Raw genomic sequence first — 19357 nt, 5'->3', positions numbered from 1 at the left:
AAGAAAGGCAAGAAGCGCGAGAGTCTAATTCAGAGTATGCCTGATGAGAACGTGGTGCCAGAAGCGCAGGTGCCAAGTGCGAGCGGGTCGCAAGGACCTGATATTTCTCAGCCAGAAACTAGTCAAGAAATTTCACCTGAACCTCAGGCTGCTGAGCCCGAAGATGAATTCGCCCTCACACCGAAAAAGTCGAAGAAAGATAAGAAGGGGAAAAAGAAGGACAGTCTTGCGCCAACCACGGCACCTGATGAGACTCCTCCTGTTGAGACTGCTCCTATTGAATCCGGAAAAGACATTGAAGCGTTACACAACTCCAGAGATGTTGATTCAGAAGACGTCGTCGCTATTCCCAGCGAATTCCCCCCTGCTGAGGATGACTGGGCCGTGCCAGGAAAGAAGTCCAAGAAAGACAAGAAGCGTCAAAGTCTTCCGACTTCAGATGCTGCCGACCAACTGCAATCTGACGCCAACCCAGTACAAAATCCCTCAAGTGAAGAGCCATCAATTGCTGTGAGCCCTGTAATCGAGCCTGTGAGCGAGCCAGCTGATGACTTTGGCTCCACGTCGAAGAAATCGAAGAAGGGCAATAAAAAGCGACAAAGCTTGCTTCGATCCTCGACCTTTGATGAGACGCCAGAGCAGCAATTTGAAGACAAGAATTTGGAAGTTGCATCCAGTAGCCAAGATATCAAGGACATCGAATCTCTTCCATCTGCCGAACAAGATGATGGATTCGACGTTACATCTAAGAAATCCAAGAAGGACAAAAAGAAAGACCGCCGTAGCACGCAAGAACCTTCGACGACCGAAGATGTATCAACGGCTTTGCAGGAACCAGTTGGTATTGAGCAAGGTGGTGAGGTTACAAGCCAACCGCACGACCCGGTCCCATCTTTGGAAGATCCTACCCCAGCACTTGATTCTTCCAGCCACGAACCATCATTGGATGAAGGACCTCTTGCTCAGCCAGCTCTAGACGCCACGCAAGAAGAGCCGGATAACCTCTTCGATGAATTTTCCTTTTCCAAAAAGTCTAAGAAGGACAAGAAAAAACGTAAGGACTCGTCCAAGCACAGTTCCGAAGAAGTATCAGGACTCTTAACGCCCTTGGACCCTCCCGCCGAGACAAAAGAGCAGCCCACTGAATCCTCAACATCAAAAGAGGCCGAGCAAGAAAAAGCATCTGTCGTTGCCGAAATACTAGACCCTGCCCCAAAGGTAGATGCTGAAGGGACTGGCGTTTGGGATGCTTTCTCAACCAAGAAGTCGAAGAAGGACAAGAAGAAGAAGAACATTTCCCGGGATACTTCAGGAGAGCCATCTGGAATTTCAACGCCTCTTGATTCAGCTCCACAATCCTCAATGGAAGTTTCCGAAGCGAACTCACAATCTGAGAACGTACTCGACAGGTTAACCCTAGAAAAACCTCCGGACGTACAGTTGGCATCCGAAGCGCCCGCAACTCCGCAAGGTGTCGCCGAGGAGCCAGAACAAGACGAATTCTTTTCCCACTCCAAGAAATCCAAAAAGGATAAGAAAAAGCGCAAGTCTGGCTTGTCCACACCTATTGAGACCACACCTATCGAGACCACACCTATCGAGACTGTCCCTGAAACTTCCATGTCAGTTGAAGAGCCCTTCGACCAAGAACAGTCCACGTCCGAACAGCAGGTTGATCAGCCAATCATTCCTCCTTCCGCGCAAGAAACTGTCGAAGAGCCAGAGCAAGATGAATGGGCTTCTCTTTCTACTAAGAAATCCAAGAAAGACAAGAAGAAGCGCCAATCCGGGTTGTCGACTCCGGCGGATGAGGATACAAAACCAGTTGGAGAGCTTGTTAGCGTTGTTGCACCGCTTGCCGCCATCGCCACCAAAGAGATTATTGACGAATCTTCTAAGAATAAGGAATCGCCAGCAAGCGTTGCTACTCAAGATACAATCCAGGAACCTGACGAAAACGGATCGGGTTCTTTTTCGACCAAGAAATCCAAGAAAGACAAGAAATTGCGTAAATCCGGACTTGCCACGCCAATTAAAGAGATCGTAGACAAGAGCGGTCCTAGTGAAGAGACCATTGCTAGTGAGAGTCAGATCTTCCCCGAACCTACGCAAGATGTCGTCGAGGACTCCAAGCTAGAGGATTTGCCAACATCCACTGAGACCCGCGAGATAGTTGATGAGCCTTCACATCTTGAGGAGCCTTCCGTCCCCGCTACTTTGCAAGAGGCTGAAGAGCCTGTGGATGAGTGGTCCTCCTCGGCCAAAAAGAGCAAGAAAGACAAGAAGAAACGCAAGTCTGGTCTTTTGACTCCGGTAGAAGTGGTTTCCGAGAAGCCAATTGAGACAGCAGAATCATCCACACCGGCACAAGAGATACTTGAAGAGCCTGCAAAATCTGAGGAGTCGGCACTCACTCAATCACCAGAAGTGTTGAAGGAGCCAGTAGATGATCGGCCACCAATATCAAGGAAGCATTCCAAGAAAGACAAGAAACGAAAATCCAGGCTGTCTACTCCAGCAGAGGAGCTATCCACGGAGTCTTTTGAGTCTGGACCATATATGTCCGCTGCAACGCCATATGCTATCGAGGAACCTGCCAAAAATGAGGAGCCGATAATTACTGCACCTGCGCAAGAGGCAACCGAAGAGCCAGTTGATGAGTGGGCGTCGATCTCAACCAAGAAGTCTAAGAAGGACAAGAAGGATAAGAAGCGCAAATCTGGACCCCCTACGCCGGCAGAGGAAATGCAGGAACAAATTGTAGCTGTCGAAGAGCCTCGAGACCTGAGCATTGATTCCACAGGTCCACCACCGTCCGGTGAAATTGAATCGCATTTTATCGAGGCCCCTGATAAACCCAAGGACGAAGAAATTGAAGGACCAACCGAGCAGGATTCTGGCGCCGCTTATGCACAAGAATTTGTCGAGGAGCCAGTCAATCTGGAAGTATCTCCCCTCCCTGAAGGTTCTCAAGATCCTGCGCAAGCCCCCGGAGATGAGTTGGGTTCCTTCTCAACTAAGAAGTCCAAAAAGGACAAGACAGGCCTTTCAACGCCACAAGAAGAAACATCGACTAGCACCAAACCTCAAAAGTATTTGGAAACTGAAGGCTTGATTGAACAGCCGTCTTCCGATCCTCTTGGAGTTCAAACCGTTGAAGAATTTGCGCAACCCTTGAGTGAGAAATTGGATGACAAAGATGGGACAGTTCAAGATGATGGTTTTGGGTTCGCGAAGAAATCTAAGAAGGACAAAAAAGGAAAACGAGGATCTAGGCTTCATACGGAGGCTGATGCCACGAATATTCTCCCAAAAGACTCACCTATTACGACAGAGAGTTCTCGTGAGCAAGGGCCTTCCATCGCAGCAGAACACTTGGTTGTCAATCCTGTTGATATTGAGCAAATGAGCCCATCTCTCAAGGACAAATCTAGAGACACAACGAGCGCTTCACTTCCCACCTCAGAGCATTTTGGGAGCGAGGATACCGATGCTTTCCCAACCGACCTCTCTCGAAAACCATCCAAGAAGGATAAGAGGAAGCGTCAAGCTACTCTTGATGCTACCATACCTGGTGATGTTGGACTGGCAAAAGCTGCCTTGACATCTTGGGCTGATGAAGTCGAAGAGGCTGAGGTGGAAAGAAAACTACCAGTCATTGAAGATATTGCAAAGGACGAATCTCTCTCGCACATCGCACTCACAACCGAAGCGTCCCCTGTGGACGACTTCCTCAGACCTACAAAGAAAGGCAAGAAGGGAAAGAAGAAGAATACTGGGTCAATCGGTTCACCATCTATGGCAGAGTCCTTCCGTCCTCCGATTGGAGAAGATATCCCCAAGGACGAGAACAGCAGCATCCCAGGTCTAGCTGCAGCGGGAGCAGCAGCTCTGGCTGGTGCAGCTATTCTCAGTAAGTCCGGCGGAAAGGAGAGCGAACCAAGTACTTCTGCTAGTGGCGCCTCAACGCCAGCGAGAAAGTTGTCAAAGAAGGAGAAGCGTAAGATGAGCATTGATCACAGGGCTCCAAGAGATGACATATTCGACGATCCTGCGCTTTGGGAGGGTGCTGACCCTAAGGAATTTGAAGAATCAAGGGGCCAAGAGAAAGATTATGATGGTGATGATGGTTTTTGGTCCCCTCCTCGGGAAGAACAATCACACGCAGACCCAGTCGCATCCCACGAGCCAAGTGAAATCGATAGAGAGCTAAAGCATCCTCATGACGAAACATCTCAGACACCTCCAATTCCACCAATAATGACAACTTCGAATGTTCAACAGCCAGTATCGACACCGCTAGAACTTACTGATATACCGCTGCTTAGCCATCAAAACGCCTCAACTCCATCTGAATCGATTAGCCAATCTCAGCATAGAGGAGTCGATTTCGAGGAACAACCGATCGAAAGTACGCCATCCCGAAAGAGCAGATATAATACTGGATTTTCAGACTTGCCGGTAGTCAGAGAAGAAAGCCCAGTTCGACATGAATCTGATCTTCAAATTAAACGAGGTCACCACGAAGATGATGCCAATAGAGACAGCGCATTTGTTACAGAGTCGCCAATTCCACCCCAAGGGGCCTTCGCAGATGTTCATGATGAGCACGTCCGTGACAGTGGTGTCCATATGCATGACATTTCGCCAGCTGGGGAAATGCACGCGCGAGCGCCAGTGTCTTCCTCGGATGATGCCATCGCTAGCTTGGCGTGGCCTCAGGTCGATGAAGAAGCAGAGACGGTCGCCATTGACAAGTCCTTGAGGCCAAAGGTTGTGACTGACAAGCACCGCCGTGAAGAGAGTTCACGAAGCAGTCACGATTTACATGAGCCGAAAGAAGACAGGAATATAGATTTCTTCCAGGCTCAGCGGCCTTCAGACGAGCGAGTAGACAAGCATCACGACGAAAAGCGCTCAAGTATTGATCTTCTTCCATCTCAAAAAGACAAAGAGGAGAAGCATACGAGCCTCCACCGCACTCAGACGATCCATGGATCGGCGGAAGAAAGAGCAAGACATCATGAACAAGACATCCACCCATCTCACCGGGAAGAACATGCAGGACTTCATCGCACCGACACCATTCATGGATCGCGACAACCGAGTCAAGGTGGTCTTGTGAAGCAACGCGTGCAACGACTCGAATCTTCAGACAATCTACGCTCCGCCAAACCAAAAGTAGAAAGCGATTTAAAGCAAAGTGTGCCGCGGATTAAATCACCCGATTCCCACCGATCTTCAAAGCCCAAGGAAGAGAAATACGCGGAACTTGGCCAGGCACAAATACCCAAGGCTGAGCGGCCCAAGATCAGCAATGAATCCGCTATTGCAGCCGGTACTGCTGCCATTGGCGCGGCAGGCCTAGGTTTCGCAGCCGCTCGCCAATTGAGTGGAGAGAAACGGCCAGACAGCGCACAGAGTCACAAGTCCACATCGAACATCAATCGACTAAGAACTCCAGACCCCAAGTTTCGATCCGACAGCGCCAACAGCCACCGTTCGGGTACGCCTCCGCTCCGCCGTAGTGATCGCAAAATCAGCGGGGATCTGCGGTCTCTCAGCCAACGAAGTCAGCTTGACCTCGCTAAGGAAGCTGAGCTTGCCGCGCCATCAAATTCATCGTCAACAGCAACAAACCCACAAGCCAACGAGGGTCGCGTCCGGGCTAAGGACATGGCGGATGTCTATGTAAGTAGAATCGCGATTCATCATAATGTGTCGTATCTAATAATTAATTAGGATGGCTTCGGTGAAGGCCGCATGGGCTCACCCCGCTCTCCAACTCGACCCCACTCCATGCGCCGAAGACAAAGCATGCAAGTCCTTGACCTCGAGTCCAAACTCGAACAATTAGCTGCCGAAAATCGCATGCTGGCAGAAGCAAAAGCGCAAGCCGAACGAACGTTACAAGCATCAGGTCAAGGATCTAATTCAGTCGTCGAAAAAGATGCAGAGATTGACAGTCTCAAGAGGACGCTCGACTGGCTACAAAATGAAGTTACAAGACTTACAGAAGTGAATGATGGATTGGCGAGCGCAAATGCTACGATTGGACAGCAACATAGCGAACGATATGGCACTCTGGAAGCCGAGCATGCGCAAGCCACCCGCGAACTCCAAGAAACACGAGATGCGCATAGGAATTTATCGGGGGGCATGGAAGGGATCGTGAGGAATGAGGTTCAGAGGTCTGTACAGGAGAAAGATGAAGAGATTGCTCAATTGCGAGCTCAGCTGGAGTCCGCGAAGGAGCAGATTCGGGAAATGCAAAGGCAAATTTTAGCATCGAAAGCAGGCGACAGCGACTTTCTCACCATCCGAGACGAAGACTACTTTGACAATGCCTGCCAACAATTATGTCAACATGTGCAACAATGGGTTCTGCGGTTCTCGAAGTTCTCCGATATGAGAGCCTGCAGGCTTACGAGCGAGATCAACAATGACAAGACTATTGACCGACTCGATAATGCAATCTTGGACGGTTCGGATGTAGACAACTATCTCGCAGATAGAATCAAGCGCCGAGACGTGTTCATGTCGATGACAATGACAATGGTTTGGGAGTTCATATTCACACGCTACCTGTTCGGCATGGATCGGGAACAACGGCAGAAGCTCAAATCTTTGGAGAAGTTACTGTCAGAGGTCGGACCAGCAGCAGCAGTCCATCAATGGCGTGCTACCACACTCACACTACTATCGAAACGAGATGCATTCATAGAGCAACGAGAGCAGGATACCGAAGCCGTCGTTCACGCAATATTAGAAACACTTAGCGAGATCCTTCCTCCACCAAGTCACCTCGAGGCGCAGATCGATGAGCAGTTGAAGAGAGTAATGAAAGCGGCAGTAGATCTCTCCATCGAGATGCGGACTCAGCGTGCGGAGTACATGATGCTCCCACCCCTGCAGCCAGAATACGATGCCAATGGCGACCTTGCCAGCAAAGTATCGTTCAACGCGGCGCTGATGAACGAGCGCAGCGGGGATACTGTCTCGAATGAGGAGCTAGAAGCGCAGAAGGCTGTCGTGAGAGTTGTGCTCTTCCCACTAGTCGTCAAGAAAGGCGATGATAGTGGAGAAGGAGACGAGGAGATTGTCGTCTGCCCTGCGCAGGTGTTGGTCGCGAAGCCGAAGAAATCGGTCAGGGTCTTCAGTCCGGAGGATATGGCTGCGAATCACTCGCGGATGAGTTTGCAGAGTAGCATGCCTGGGGGCGAAGGGAGCGTTTTTTAGATGGCTGGCGGATATCCATTTGGTTTAGTTTGGTGATGACTTTATGCCCGCATGGTTTTATGGCGTTGGCGTTTTATCTTTGGTTTGGACAAAAATTTACGACTGTAGGATTTGATTGTACCTAGGTAGCTTGTAGATTTTCCTCTTATCCAGAAATAGCATAATTTGATTTTCAATACCTAATTCGGCTTCTGTGTGGTACAGTAAAGCTTGTGACTCGTCTTGATGGAGCATCCTACTCATACCTAGCCATACGAACGAGCCTTTACTTGTAACAATCTCGGTATATCTTCAAAATTTTAGTGAGCCCAAATCTAATCCAGATTGCTATTGAGAACCTTGACACCTTCGACAAGGGATCAGCACATGAATCCAAATCACGTGGAGAATATAACAGCGGCTCAATCCAAAAGTGCAAGGATACCCTGTTGCCGTTATCCACTTGCCGGATTTTCAAGCCGATCCGGATGTCAAAATATTCTGTCACAGCCCACATGATTGGCCAGCTCCAACGACGACTTCCAAAGATAAGGCTAAGCTGAACTATACCTCATTCAAACGGTTTGGGAAAGCCTTATCTCTGGCCTCTCTCAGAGCTGGAATTAATACCTTTTACCTTATGGACGTCATGCCAAGTCAAATGCATTACATGACATGGCATTTGCTTTGCTTCTCTTTCTTCCATCAGGCGAGCGCGGCAGAGGAAGCGTGGAGTGGAATTTGGTGACTGAAAATTTCTCATGTCTCCTGTCTCCTGTCTCCTGTCTCGTGGCCCATGAGCGTACAAGGTTGACACCTTAAATCCCAAATGGGGGGCTTATGCTCATGCTGCTCTGCTTGGACCTGACTTGGCTTGGTACCTGAAGCTTGCAATTTTCTCTTCTCTCGTGAAAAAAAAAAAAGCCATTTGCTGCAAGAAAGATTTTCAAGAGAGAGGATGACAGGTTCGAGGTTTAACCTGATACTTTTAGAAGTGTGCTGTTCGTCTTGTAAGCTATGCCTCTTGGATATGATGCTACTAAAAGATGCTTCCTTGTCTGTAGAGACTCAATTGCAGAATTGGTCTTTTGGATACAGAAGCTTCTTTGATATACATAAACTGCCGCATGAAACTCTTTCTTCCCGCTGTCCTCACTTTTACCCCACAGTCTGTGGATATTTCTTACCTTATAGGCACCTCGGTGGCTGAAAGAAAGCCATATGACTGGTTCTGTTTTCGATTTAAGGTACTCCGTATTTAAACCACCCCGTGAAGCTATTCCACCCCTGTCGCCGCCTCGCGCCGCCTTGTATGCCATGCATACTCCGTAGACCACCCTGGGCTAAAACGAACTTTTTTTGCTCGCGTGGGCGGGAATTATAACAAGATGGCCTGCCTGCTCGAAGCAACTCAAGCTGGCGATATCGCTCGTTCATGCTTGGTAATCTTACAATGACACGTTCCCCACGCTCTGTCCGACCCTGCTCGTTCTGTATGAGGGGTGCCTCGCCTTTTGTGTCACGGTAGAAACTTCCTTCCGCTCTACCTCATCGCTTCATTGAGTAAGAAGACTCATGTTTGAGACGAACTTATTGTCCCATAGAAGAATCCGCCCATCTGAGTTGCATGATACAGGAAAGGATTCTTCAGACCACCACGTTTCCTTGAGATATAAAAAAACAATGTAGCGAATGAGGCTGCTCTGGAGCATTGCAGGGAAGCTCCTGTGTCAACACGGCATGCAGATCTACATAGGTACTTACAGATCTCCCCACTCACTCCCACTGAGGAGCCCCTCCCGAAAACTTCTCCGTGGACATGGCATGGACATGCAACTTGATGCAAGAGAACAAGTCGGAGAGCTACGGGGACATGGCGAGGCGCATGCTGGGCTGGTTCCACTACTAGTAGTAGTGCAGGGCGAACGCGGGTCTTGGCTTGGGATTCATGGTACGGCTTTTGGGCGAGTCCTAATAAAGAGTCGTGCCCAATCCTCGATTTCCTTTAGCCTTTTATCATTCTGGCTTGTCTTATACTTTAGATCTAGACAATTCGTCAACCGCCTCTACGACGACAGAGAGACGTATCACACGTCCTTTGTCTTCGCCGACTTCTGTTCCTCCTCATCTCCTCATCTCCTCATCTCCTCCGTTACGAGTTGTTTGTGTTGCTCTTGCCTCTGTACAGTCGTTGGTTGCTCTCGCCTTCTTCGACAAGAAAATCCGTTTTTCGTCTGGTCACAAGTACACATCAATACTACGTCATTACGTCGCGGGCATTAGCCGACCTTAGCAAGCATAACCATCTATACTCGTACCCAAGATACAAAATCCAATTGCACGAGAGACCCCCCTTTTACCATGTCTTCGTATACGCCAATTGGGCCCCCTCAGCCATATAATGGTACGGGGAAAACTGGCGGCGATTCCGGTAAGAAACCTCCACTTTCCACAACCCTTGCTAAAGCATGTGGAATGCAATACTAACATTTCAATCGAACTACAGCCGTCGATAATCTGAACGTATATTTCGATCCGGGTGACCAGGCGTATATCATCGTTTCATCATGCATGGTACTGCTCATGATTCCGGGCCTGGGCTTCTTATATTCGGGATTGGCACGTCGAAAGTCTGCCCTTTCCATGATATGGGCGTGTATGGGTTCTTTCTCCGTAATTGTGTTCCAATGGTATTTTTGGGGTTACTCGCTGGCCTTTAGCCCTTCTGCAACAAATGGATTCATCGGAAATTTGGGAAGTTTTGGTCTGAAGGGTGTTCTGGGAACGCCTTCACCTGGATCACCACTTATTCCTGAATTGCTATATTCTTTTTACCAGGTGGGCAATCTTTTCATATCTGCTACCCGCTTATGTGCTAATTTTCTATAGCTACAATTTTGTGCTACTACAGCTGCAATAGTAGTAGGAGCTATTGCTGAAAGGGGGCGATTAATTCCAGCCATGGTGTTTATCTTCTGCTGGGCAACACTCGTATACTGCCCCCTTGCATGCTGGGCATGGAACGTCAACGGATGGGGTTACAAATACGGAGTTCTCGACTACGCTGGAGGTGGACCTGTCGAAATCGGATCTGGTCTTTCGGCTCTCGCATACTCGATGGTGTTGGGCAAGCGTCAAGAGAAGATGATGTTGAACTTCAGACCCCACAATGTTTCGTTGATTACACTGGGAACGATTCTTCTGTGGTTTGGATGGCTCGGTTTCAACGGTGGTTCGGCATTTGGTGCCAATCTTCGTGCTGTTATGGCTTGCTGGAACTCATGTTTGGCTGCCATGTTCGGTTCAATCACTTGGTGCTTGCTAGATTACCGTCTTGCAAGGTAATCTCACCTCTCCAGATGCATGAGAATCTATTAACAATCAATCGCAGGAAATGGTCAATGGTTGGCTGGTGTTCCGGCTGTATTTCTGGTCTTGTCGCTGCCACCCCAGCCTCTGGTTTCATCCCACCATGGGCAGCCGTCATTCTCGGCATAGTCACTGGCATAGTTTCTAATTTTGCAACTAAGATTAAGTTTTGGATCGGCATCGACGATAGCATGGATGTCTTCGCTGAGCACGGCATCGCTGGTATAGTCGGTCTCATCTTCAACGCCCTCTTCGCCGCCGACTACATTATTGGATTAGACGGTGTGAATGGAAACGGTGCTATAAACGGCGGCTGGCTCAATCACAATTACAAGCAACTTTACATCCAAGTTGCCTACATTGTAGCTTGCACCGGCTATGCCTTTGTGATGTCCGCCATTATCGCCTACATCATCAACTACATCCCCGGCCTACATCTTCGTGCATCAGAGGATGCCGAACTCCTTGGTATGGACGATGATCAACTCGGCGAGTTCGCCTACGATTACGTTGAGGTCCGCAGAGATTACCTTGCGTGGACACCCGCCAAGGACGAGCCCGAGAAGACGGAGAGCAATGTTGCCGCGGGAGACAGGTACGGGATCCCTCAACACAGCGATATGATTAATGGACATTCACCGGAGCGGGATGCTGGAAATGCGCATACTGGGATTCAAGGCGATCGTCATGCTCAGGGTATTGATGCCGATGAACACAACGAAAAACCTGTACCTGCTACTAATGGCTTATGAGTGAAAGAGGGGGAACATGGAGATGAGATGGAGAATTTTGGATTCATCTTTAGACATGTTGGGTAAAAGGAGTTGGGTCAATTAGCGATATCCAGCTGGCTGAAAGTATGCTGGCCATTCATAACCTGTCTTTTTGTATTTCTAACCCCATATAATTGTACATATGTATATTGTCACAAAAGCTATATGCATTTACGAATCTATACTCACTTTTGCACAAGTTTTTTCTTCAATGCTCCCTACCAAGCGGCATCCACTTACTCTTCTCTAGAATACACTGTATTCTCAGTCCCTACAGCAAGCATGCAAAGTAGACTTATATAAATAAAGCACATGCAAGCAACCACCTACCTATAGATCGTCATTCCAATCTCCAATCTCATGCTCCGATTCAACCTCCTACAAAACATTACCCTACCTTCAACTCCAGATCCAGACCGACAGACGTCAAAATAGCCACCATGACATCAGCGTCCTGCATGCACCCCAGAAGCGCCTCCATCCCCTCCCTTCTACAGTAGCCACTCCACTCGTCCCTCCCGTCCCGTCTCAGAACAATCCCCCGTATCCGTAAGTGTACGTCGTAAGTGAGTGGCGTTCCATGGTCCTCCTTATCAGTATCCCTGCCTCTCATTCTCCTGTACAGTAGTGTCCCTCCACTCCTCTCCCACATTCACGATAAGAACAAAGAATAACGATAAGGATCTTTATAAACGGGAATCAAATGGTTATTACCGGTAGCGTACTGGAGATCATCATGTAGATACTACGTAGCCATAGACTTCTTGTAAATAAGGAAGTACATGGAGAAGTGGAAGTGGAAGTGGAGGGGAATACCTCTCCGTCCGAGAAAAAGTATGCGGAATAAAGTCACGTGTATGCACCAAAATTCAGCCTGTGCATGCCAATTCATTCCGCAGACTGTTTCTTGGACGGAGTACGTACGTACGGGAGTTGAGATAATAAGAAAGGAGGGAGAGAGGTTAAGTGTTTGTGGCATGTTATATTAGATGGGGACGGTGTCATGGGATGCATGCATGCAAGTTTGCTACTTTGAGTTTGTAAGACGTACCTAGGTAGGTATCTATACCTAGGGTATTAAGTTTTTACATTTAATACATTATCCTTATTCAAATGCTAGTGACAGCTAGCTAGGCTGGGCTGGTACTATACACTTGAAAACTTCGCCAAGCAGGAAGTGTCTTGTTCTTGTGAACAGTACAGTTAAGCTTTAGTTGCTTATCGATACGACAGCCTCGCCTGTAGCCTCACGCTAAGAACGTCAACAAGCTTCGAGGGGGAAGGAGCAAAACTTCAACCTTCACTCAAGACCTGTAAACATGTCCCATCTCACCAAGGCATTGATAAGCTCCGACTCAAGACATCGAACCCAATATGGATAGGCCCAAGGCCAGAAATTTCCAGGAGATTGGCGTCGGGAATTTTGCATACCAATCGTCAAAGGAGCGGTTTGGCGAATATATACCACCAGATCATGCAGAATGGAGAATGAACCTGACTGCATTATCCCAGAGATACAATGTATGCTGGCACCATGCCTTTCCTCGCTTGAATCTCTCAATCCCTATAAGTGATTGAAAATGGCGAGGGCCTCAAGCGGCAGCTCTGACTTTCTGCTCGTTGCTGATATGTTTCACTTGCTTGGACCATGCTAATGTATCACAGCTCTACTTTGCAGCATACGAAGGCACGATACATGTTTCAATTCCTCAGGGCCTAAAGCAGAAACTACCTCGAACTCCAGACATTAAGGTTGCTCTACCACGAGGCCCCGATGGTATTATGGCCGGGGGATACATCGATTCGAGCCACCCACATTCAGTCAATCACATGAGTAAGATAAACGCAAAACAGTCTTGCTCTGGGGAAAGCTAATCCTAGTTTCACAGTCATAGGCAACCTTGGGATTCACGAGGTCCTCTTGATGGCTTGCGACGATGGCGATATCATTGCCTACTATACGCACCAACTGAATGCTGAAATCAGTCGAAGCTTGACGGTGCAGAGGGGTTCGATCAGTGAGACGGTTCCTATGTTCCATGAGAATGTGGGTAGAAGTGCTTGGGGGCTAGCTGTGCACCAAAATTCACGCCTCATAGCTGTCAGCTCAAACAAGCATCAGATCACAGTTTTTGCATTTGCGATCGAAGGAAATACACTGCAGAGTAAATTATCGAACCACGGTTCTTCTAACCCCAACGAAGCGTTTCCATTACGCAGTTCCCATCCAATCTCAGCGCACGAAGATCGTCATCGTGGTTATAAATTATTATTCGGTCGCATGGGTCACAATATTCCATCGCTAGATTTCTCTAGTGACCAAGACTTTGACGCTGACTCGATTTTTGCCACTGATGTCTGCGGGAACCTGTGGTCATTAGATCTATGGGTGCCAAACCGTGGGTTTGGATCCTTGGGACCCAGTTCCTTACATCTCCGATACTCAAGCGACCATCATCCAACAGTTGAAATCGACAAAATGTAAGTACTAACACCGTAACTATTAGTTGTTGTTAGCTGCTGAGAATCATCCATAGGGGCTGGGGCATTCTGGTTATACCTTTGAGGGACTTTCAGATCGAATTGACACCTCAGATGGCTCTAGGATGCGACCAGCCAGCCATCGTGCAACATGCTCGCGGCTTTTTTGATATAAACTGTACCAAAAGCGATGCCAGAAACACCGCAGACACACTTTCTCCCACATTTGAAAGTGCCGAGGCTAATACTACGGCTATAAAAGACATGGAAAGAGTCTCCGAGAAGGTTCCTAATCAAAACTTGACCACTGAAGCTCTACGTGTAAGTTTACTCGTAAACGGTGATTGAAATATAAGTTAGCTAACTCTCCTCCTGTACGCAGCGTTCTCTAAATCCGCCTCGACCTTTTATAGCGGATAAGACGTGCTGGCAAGACTATTTAAGGAAGCTAAAGTCCTTAAAGCCAATGAAACTTCCGGGCATCAGAAACTTCTTTCCGGACCTTGACAAGGTTTCATCTCCTGAAGGTGTGGCAATTTTTCAGGCACTTAGAACTAGTGTGCAACTATTACCCATGGGAAATTTGGGCCTTCCGAGCACGATATGTCATGACGTTTTAAGTAGCGTAACGGTATGTTATGAGATTTCACAATCCTTGGGACCTTTGCTAAACCCCTGGTTCTCTTCAGACCATCAATGAAATATGGAATACCCCCGACGCCGACGGACCGACACTTATACATTACCATCGGCTCAACATGATTGCCAAAATTCCAGAGCTATCACTTCTCATTGTAGCATCACAGATAGGCGCAGTTGCTCTGTTCACTCTTACCAGGTTGGAAAATAGATTCTCGCAGCACGGTCCGGTAGTGATGCTTCGTTTGGACCTCGTACTCCCTTTCAGTCAACACGTCGGTTTTTTGAAAAATAAAAATCCAGTCCCACTTTTGGGCATTGCGGTTTCCCCTCAACCCTCAAGTGAGCCTTGGGATGCGAGAAAGAGTACACGGCCACGGAGGTGGAGACTAATGCTTACATATTTTACCGGTGCAGTTTTGAGCTATGAGCTGAGTCGAGGAGAGAACGATGACTTGTGGATTGTTTGAGCCTGCTTTTGGTGTTTATTGGCAATTTGGGAAAGGGGGACAAGGATTCTTAAGCTCATTGTCTTAGACGCATGCTCACGCCAGACGCGGCATTGAATAACATGGACTTTTAGTATTTCACTCCACCCCGCATGGTGCATTATCATGAGGCGTTCTCCCTGTAAGCATTATTGTTAGGTAGCTTATATTGGCTATCACTTTTGATCGGAGTTTCAATTCACTCATTTTTGTCTTGGACCACCAGGACTTACTTCGTTCGGCTGAGTGAGTGTCTTTTAAACCAATCACTTTTCCAACAACAATCAGTAATTGCTTCAGTGTACCTGTGATTGCACCGACCATTTAGGCATCAACATGAAACCCAGCACCGAATCTCACATCTCCTCGTTTTCGTAGGGATGTGAGGTGTTGTGGAGTGGGGGGTGGGCACAAGGAATATCAAGCTCACGTTGTCTAGATGTATGCATGCACGTAGGAACGGGCCTTATGAGATGATGCTTTGTTACACAGATACCATTCCAAAGACTATGACCCTGGATTAGTAATAGCAGACATATGCCATCTATAGCGTTGGGTTTTTGATCATGAGGGGCAGCGGTAGTTGAAAACCATCATTCTGGTGCTGACAGTGGGTAAGGTAGGTTATAGATTGATATTGAAGGAGGGGCTTGAGCGAGTATGTCTTTGAGTCTAAGCTTGCAATTGATTGGGAGCTGAGACTTAATCTATATGTTTGAGACCATTTCTGTTTTCATTGGGACTATCTATCTATCTGATAAAGTTCGGAATATAAGTGAAAGCTACAAGATAAAGTGATTGATCATATCTATGGTGGGTTTTGGACTTGTTGACACTCGTTGTGGGGTGGGGTGTGATGTTGGGGAAGAAAGAAAGAGGGGAAAAGGGTGTGGGTGTGGGAAAGAAGAGGAGGGGAGAGGTCAATTATAGATAAAGACTATATGTATGTATGTATGTATGTATGTCATGCCCGAATGGGAGGAATGTAAACACAACCTGCGATCTGCAACAAAGGCGATGAGTCTCAAACAGGATACTCAAGATAGATCTAGTATCTTGATATGATATCGGGGCGAAGTCACTCACTCGGCTATGTAGCACTCTGACCTTCCTTTTTGAAAGAGCACTTCAAAATCCTATTATTGTATGAACGTTGGAAATGATCATGTGAAACTAGGGCGCTTGCTAGGAAATGTGTTTAAAGGATCATGGGATTGCTGTATTGAAGACACGGCAGTTTGATATCAAAGACATTGGACTGTTTTGTGCAGTGTGGTGTTGCGTTGTGGTCTATCTGTTTGGCACTTCCCTCTTTCGTCAAATAAAGCATCGAGACAAGAAATCATGGACTTATCTACAAGCAACCTTCATCAACTAACTAACTGACATGTCGTAAGCTTTCTCAATTAAATATAATATTATTATCAGCTGGTATTGTGGTTGTGATTGTGTATCCCTTGAACCTTTCCTTATCTATCAATTACAAACCGCAATCCACATTCGTCATGCATCCATGGCATCCTCCAGAATCCAGATCCTTCCCCGGACATCGGATAGCCATCACGCAATAGAGCATAACAACCATCCATCTGTATCGGTCCTTCTCATCCTCATGTTCATCCTGCCTTTTCGATCGGATCGCGTCCCTGGTACGGGTGTGGCGGATGGGTCTGAGCCTCTCTCGTATAATCGGGGGGGAGGGGGGAGGGATGTGGATCCTCTCGATATACTGTACTATAGGCAACGTTGTTTCCACGTGCGCGTGTTTTTATGGGGACATTGTCGTAAATTTACTATGCGGTACGGAGCGTAGAGCATACATGGGGTTTCAAGGGATTGATTAAACGTGTTATATGCAATGGGGGTACGTATTGTACGAAGCTGGCATGCGGTGTATCGGATCGGTATGTTCTTAAAATAAGTGCGGGTCGCCCAGATGGTGGGGTCAAGCAAGTTTCCTCTTTGGGTTAGGGAGGGGAATGATTCCTCGAATACGGTATTGGGGGGAAGAAGTAAGAGGACATATTCATATCTGCTTGCTAGGTATAGAGGGGAAAGAGGGCATGTGGGGAGATTTGAAAAGAAGTACTTGTTATTATGGCATTTAGTTGTCGCTATCGGCGTAACATAAGGAAAACAAAGCTGTTTTTCCTATTCAAGGCGAGGGTGTGGGATTGCTTGGGGTGGGTGGGTGATAGTGATCAATAGTTGGTAAAGTCAACATAGCATCAGGATCTCCTCGACGATTCTTCAAACAAGCCACGAGCGACTCTACTCCTCCAAACTTCTCCTCGTCATAGCTCATTTGGACATCTCATTTCAGAAGGAAGAATCTACGGCGAACTTTGAAATCTAGACTGATTATTTTATAGGATATGGCACATCGTATCCTCAAGGTCGAGATTGTGCTTCTTGGAAAAAGGCAGCATATGGCCTCATTATCAATGAGACAATGAAAGTGAAACCCACGGAGAGCTTGAGCAGGGCTTTCCACCACGTGCAAAGGACAGAAAGAAAGATCATGAGCGTATGCCGATTGACATACCAAAAATGTGCAGTCACAGCCCATGGGAAATGTTGTAAGCAGTGAGACGCAACACGCTTTGCTCTCCTTCGTCCCGAGCACTAGTAAACTATGTTCAGTCATTATAAAAATGAATTGAAAGGGCTCCAGTCCGTGTGAACGAAGTCAAACGAAGTATGTCCACCGCGCTATGAGAGAAGCTGAATGCGACAATAAAGACTGGCGGTGTGATAATTGCGTGACGGAATAGTTCAATAGGTGAATTGTGACTGTTACCGCCACAATGCTGAACCCATTTTAAGCTTCTAGTAAACGCACAGTGCCTTGAAGTTCTGTCTTCTATCACATCAGCTATAGGCCGACGACCATCACGAGTCGTGATATGATCGACGAAGTGAACAAGATCGTTTAAACTTCTAGCTTTAGAGTTCAAGCTGATCTCAGCCCTTTCACTTCCCTAGACGCTTTCTTCCTCGCGCTCATGTTGAGTACGCGAATTTGTTCTTGGTGCAGCACGTTGAGGTGTGTTCTCAGGTTCCATTGGCTCAGGCGAGCAGAGCGCATCACAGACAGTTTTTTATTGCGCGCGCTTGAAGCCAACAAAAAATAAGCACATGACCAAAAAACAGAACGGATCAGCATTAAAGAGAGAAATGAGCTTTTGAGTTGAGCGCTTAAAGCATCGTCGAAGAGAAAATGTTCCTAATGTCATGGCGGTTCAAGCGAATTAAGGAGACAAGCCTGGATTAATGCGAGCCATACAGTACCGTACGGCAGCTGGATCATGGAAATCAAGAGCTTTTAGACTTCTCGAAGCTAACATTACCATCAGAACGTGCGCTTGCGATAAATATGATGCTGCTGTTGGGGACTCGCAGGCAGTTAGAAACTCTCCAGTCTGTATCCGATAAAAGGTTGAGGTTGGTTGCTAGAGAAGTTGGGACAGAAGTGCCGGCCCTCTTTTACTCGCCCTTGCAGGCTCACTCAGATCCGTTTCCTCCGTACTTCGTACGTGCGTGTCGTGTCTGACCACTCAGGTGGTGCAACCAATAAATAATAATGCAGACAGGGGAGTCTCTCTGCCACATTCAGCATGCCGACGAAATCCCCTGATTGGGCAATATAGAAGGAGACGTCCCTAAACAATGCAGATATCATAATCGTACCAGTAGATTACTTCTACTTACGATGCGCAGCACAGCGCAGCGCAGCATTTAACCTGGATGCAGTCAGTCAGTCAGTCAGGCAGTCAGTCATCAGTTCATGTGCTGTCTCAGCATCAACATGAAGCTGAAGGTAAAGAAAGTAAACTCAAGATACTGTATGAACGGCATGGCCAGAACAGCAGTTGCCGTGCATGCGATTCATGGTCTTCAAGTTCCAAACAGAGTGCCCCTGACTACTCCGAAAGTAGTGATTCGCCAGTCCCCAGTCTTCGTTTCACGCTGTCCACAGTGCCACACCATGCCCAAAGGGTAGGGTGTCAGGTACTGTACAGACGGCACGGCAGCTACTAGCCAGGTCCCGATTGTGCCCCCATACCAAAATAGTGAAAGTGCCGCACGATTTTGGGTTATTTTCGGGGACCTCGTGGTCGAAGCGTAGTTTTTGTGAACGGAGTAGACGTCTGTGTCTTTCACAAGTCAAGTTGTGAAGGGGAAGGCTTACTCGAATGAACTCAAATGAACTCTTTGCCGCCCAGTTAACAGCCCATACAGACAGTATCAGCGATTCAGCCGCTGCATAATACCATCGATAAACTTTTACGAGTATCTTAGACATTGGGAATGATTCCTCTCCCTCTTTTTGATCATTTTGCTGCTTATCATTATCCTGCGATCCGCTTCAAACCCTCGCGCCACGTC

At 47.6% G+C, this 19357-nt stretch overlaps 2 protein-coding genes across 2 annotated transcripts; both read left to right on the top strand.

Moving 5' to 3' along the window:
- Nucleotides 1-36: 36 nt before the first annotated feature.
- Nucleotides 37-7239, top strand: LHYA1_G007504 (uncharacterized protein; the record flags this gene model as incomplete). Its single annotated transcript, XM_031152433.1, has 2 exons — nucleotides 37-5691; nucleotides 5743-7239. 2 exons carry the CDS (start codon nucleotides 37-39, stop codon nucleotides 7237-7239), a joined length of 7152 nt encoding a protein of 2383 aa, XP_031003659.1.
- A 2340-nt stretch (nucleotides 7240-9579) lies between these two features.
- On the top strand, nucleotides 9580-11339 carry MEP3 (Ammonium transporter; the record flags this gene model as incomplete). Its single annotated transcript, XM_031152432.1, has 4 exons — nucleotides 9580-9649; nucleotides 9725-10056; nucleotides 10108-10559; nucleotides 10610-11339. 4 exons carry the CDS (start codon nucleotides 9580-9582, stop codon nucleotides 11337-11339), a joined length of 1584 nt encoding a protein of 527 aa, XP_031003658.1.
- Nucleotides 11340-19357: the final 8018 nt, after the last annotated feature.

Source organism: Lachnellula hyalina (genome assembly GCF_007821495.1).
Source record: "Lachnellula hyalina strain CBS 185.66 chromosome Unknown contig00114, whole genome shotgun sequence".
NCBI lineage: Eukaryota > Fungi > Ascomycota > Leotiomycetes > Helotiales > Lachnaceae > Lachnellula > Lachnellula hyalina.
This window is presented reverse-complemented; position numbering and strand designations above follow the sequence as displayed.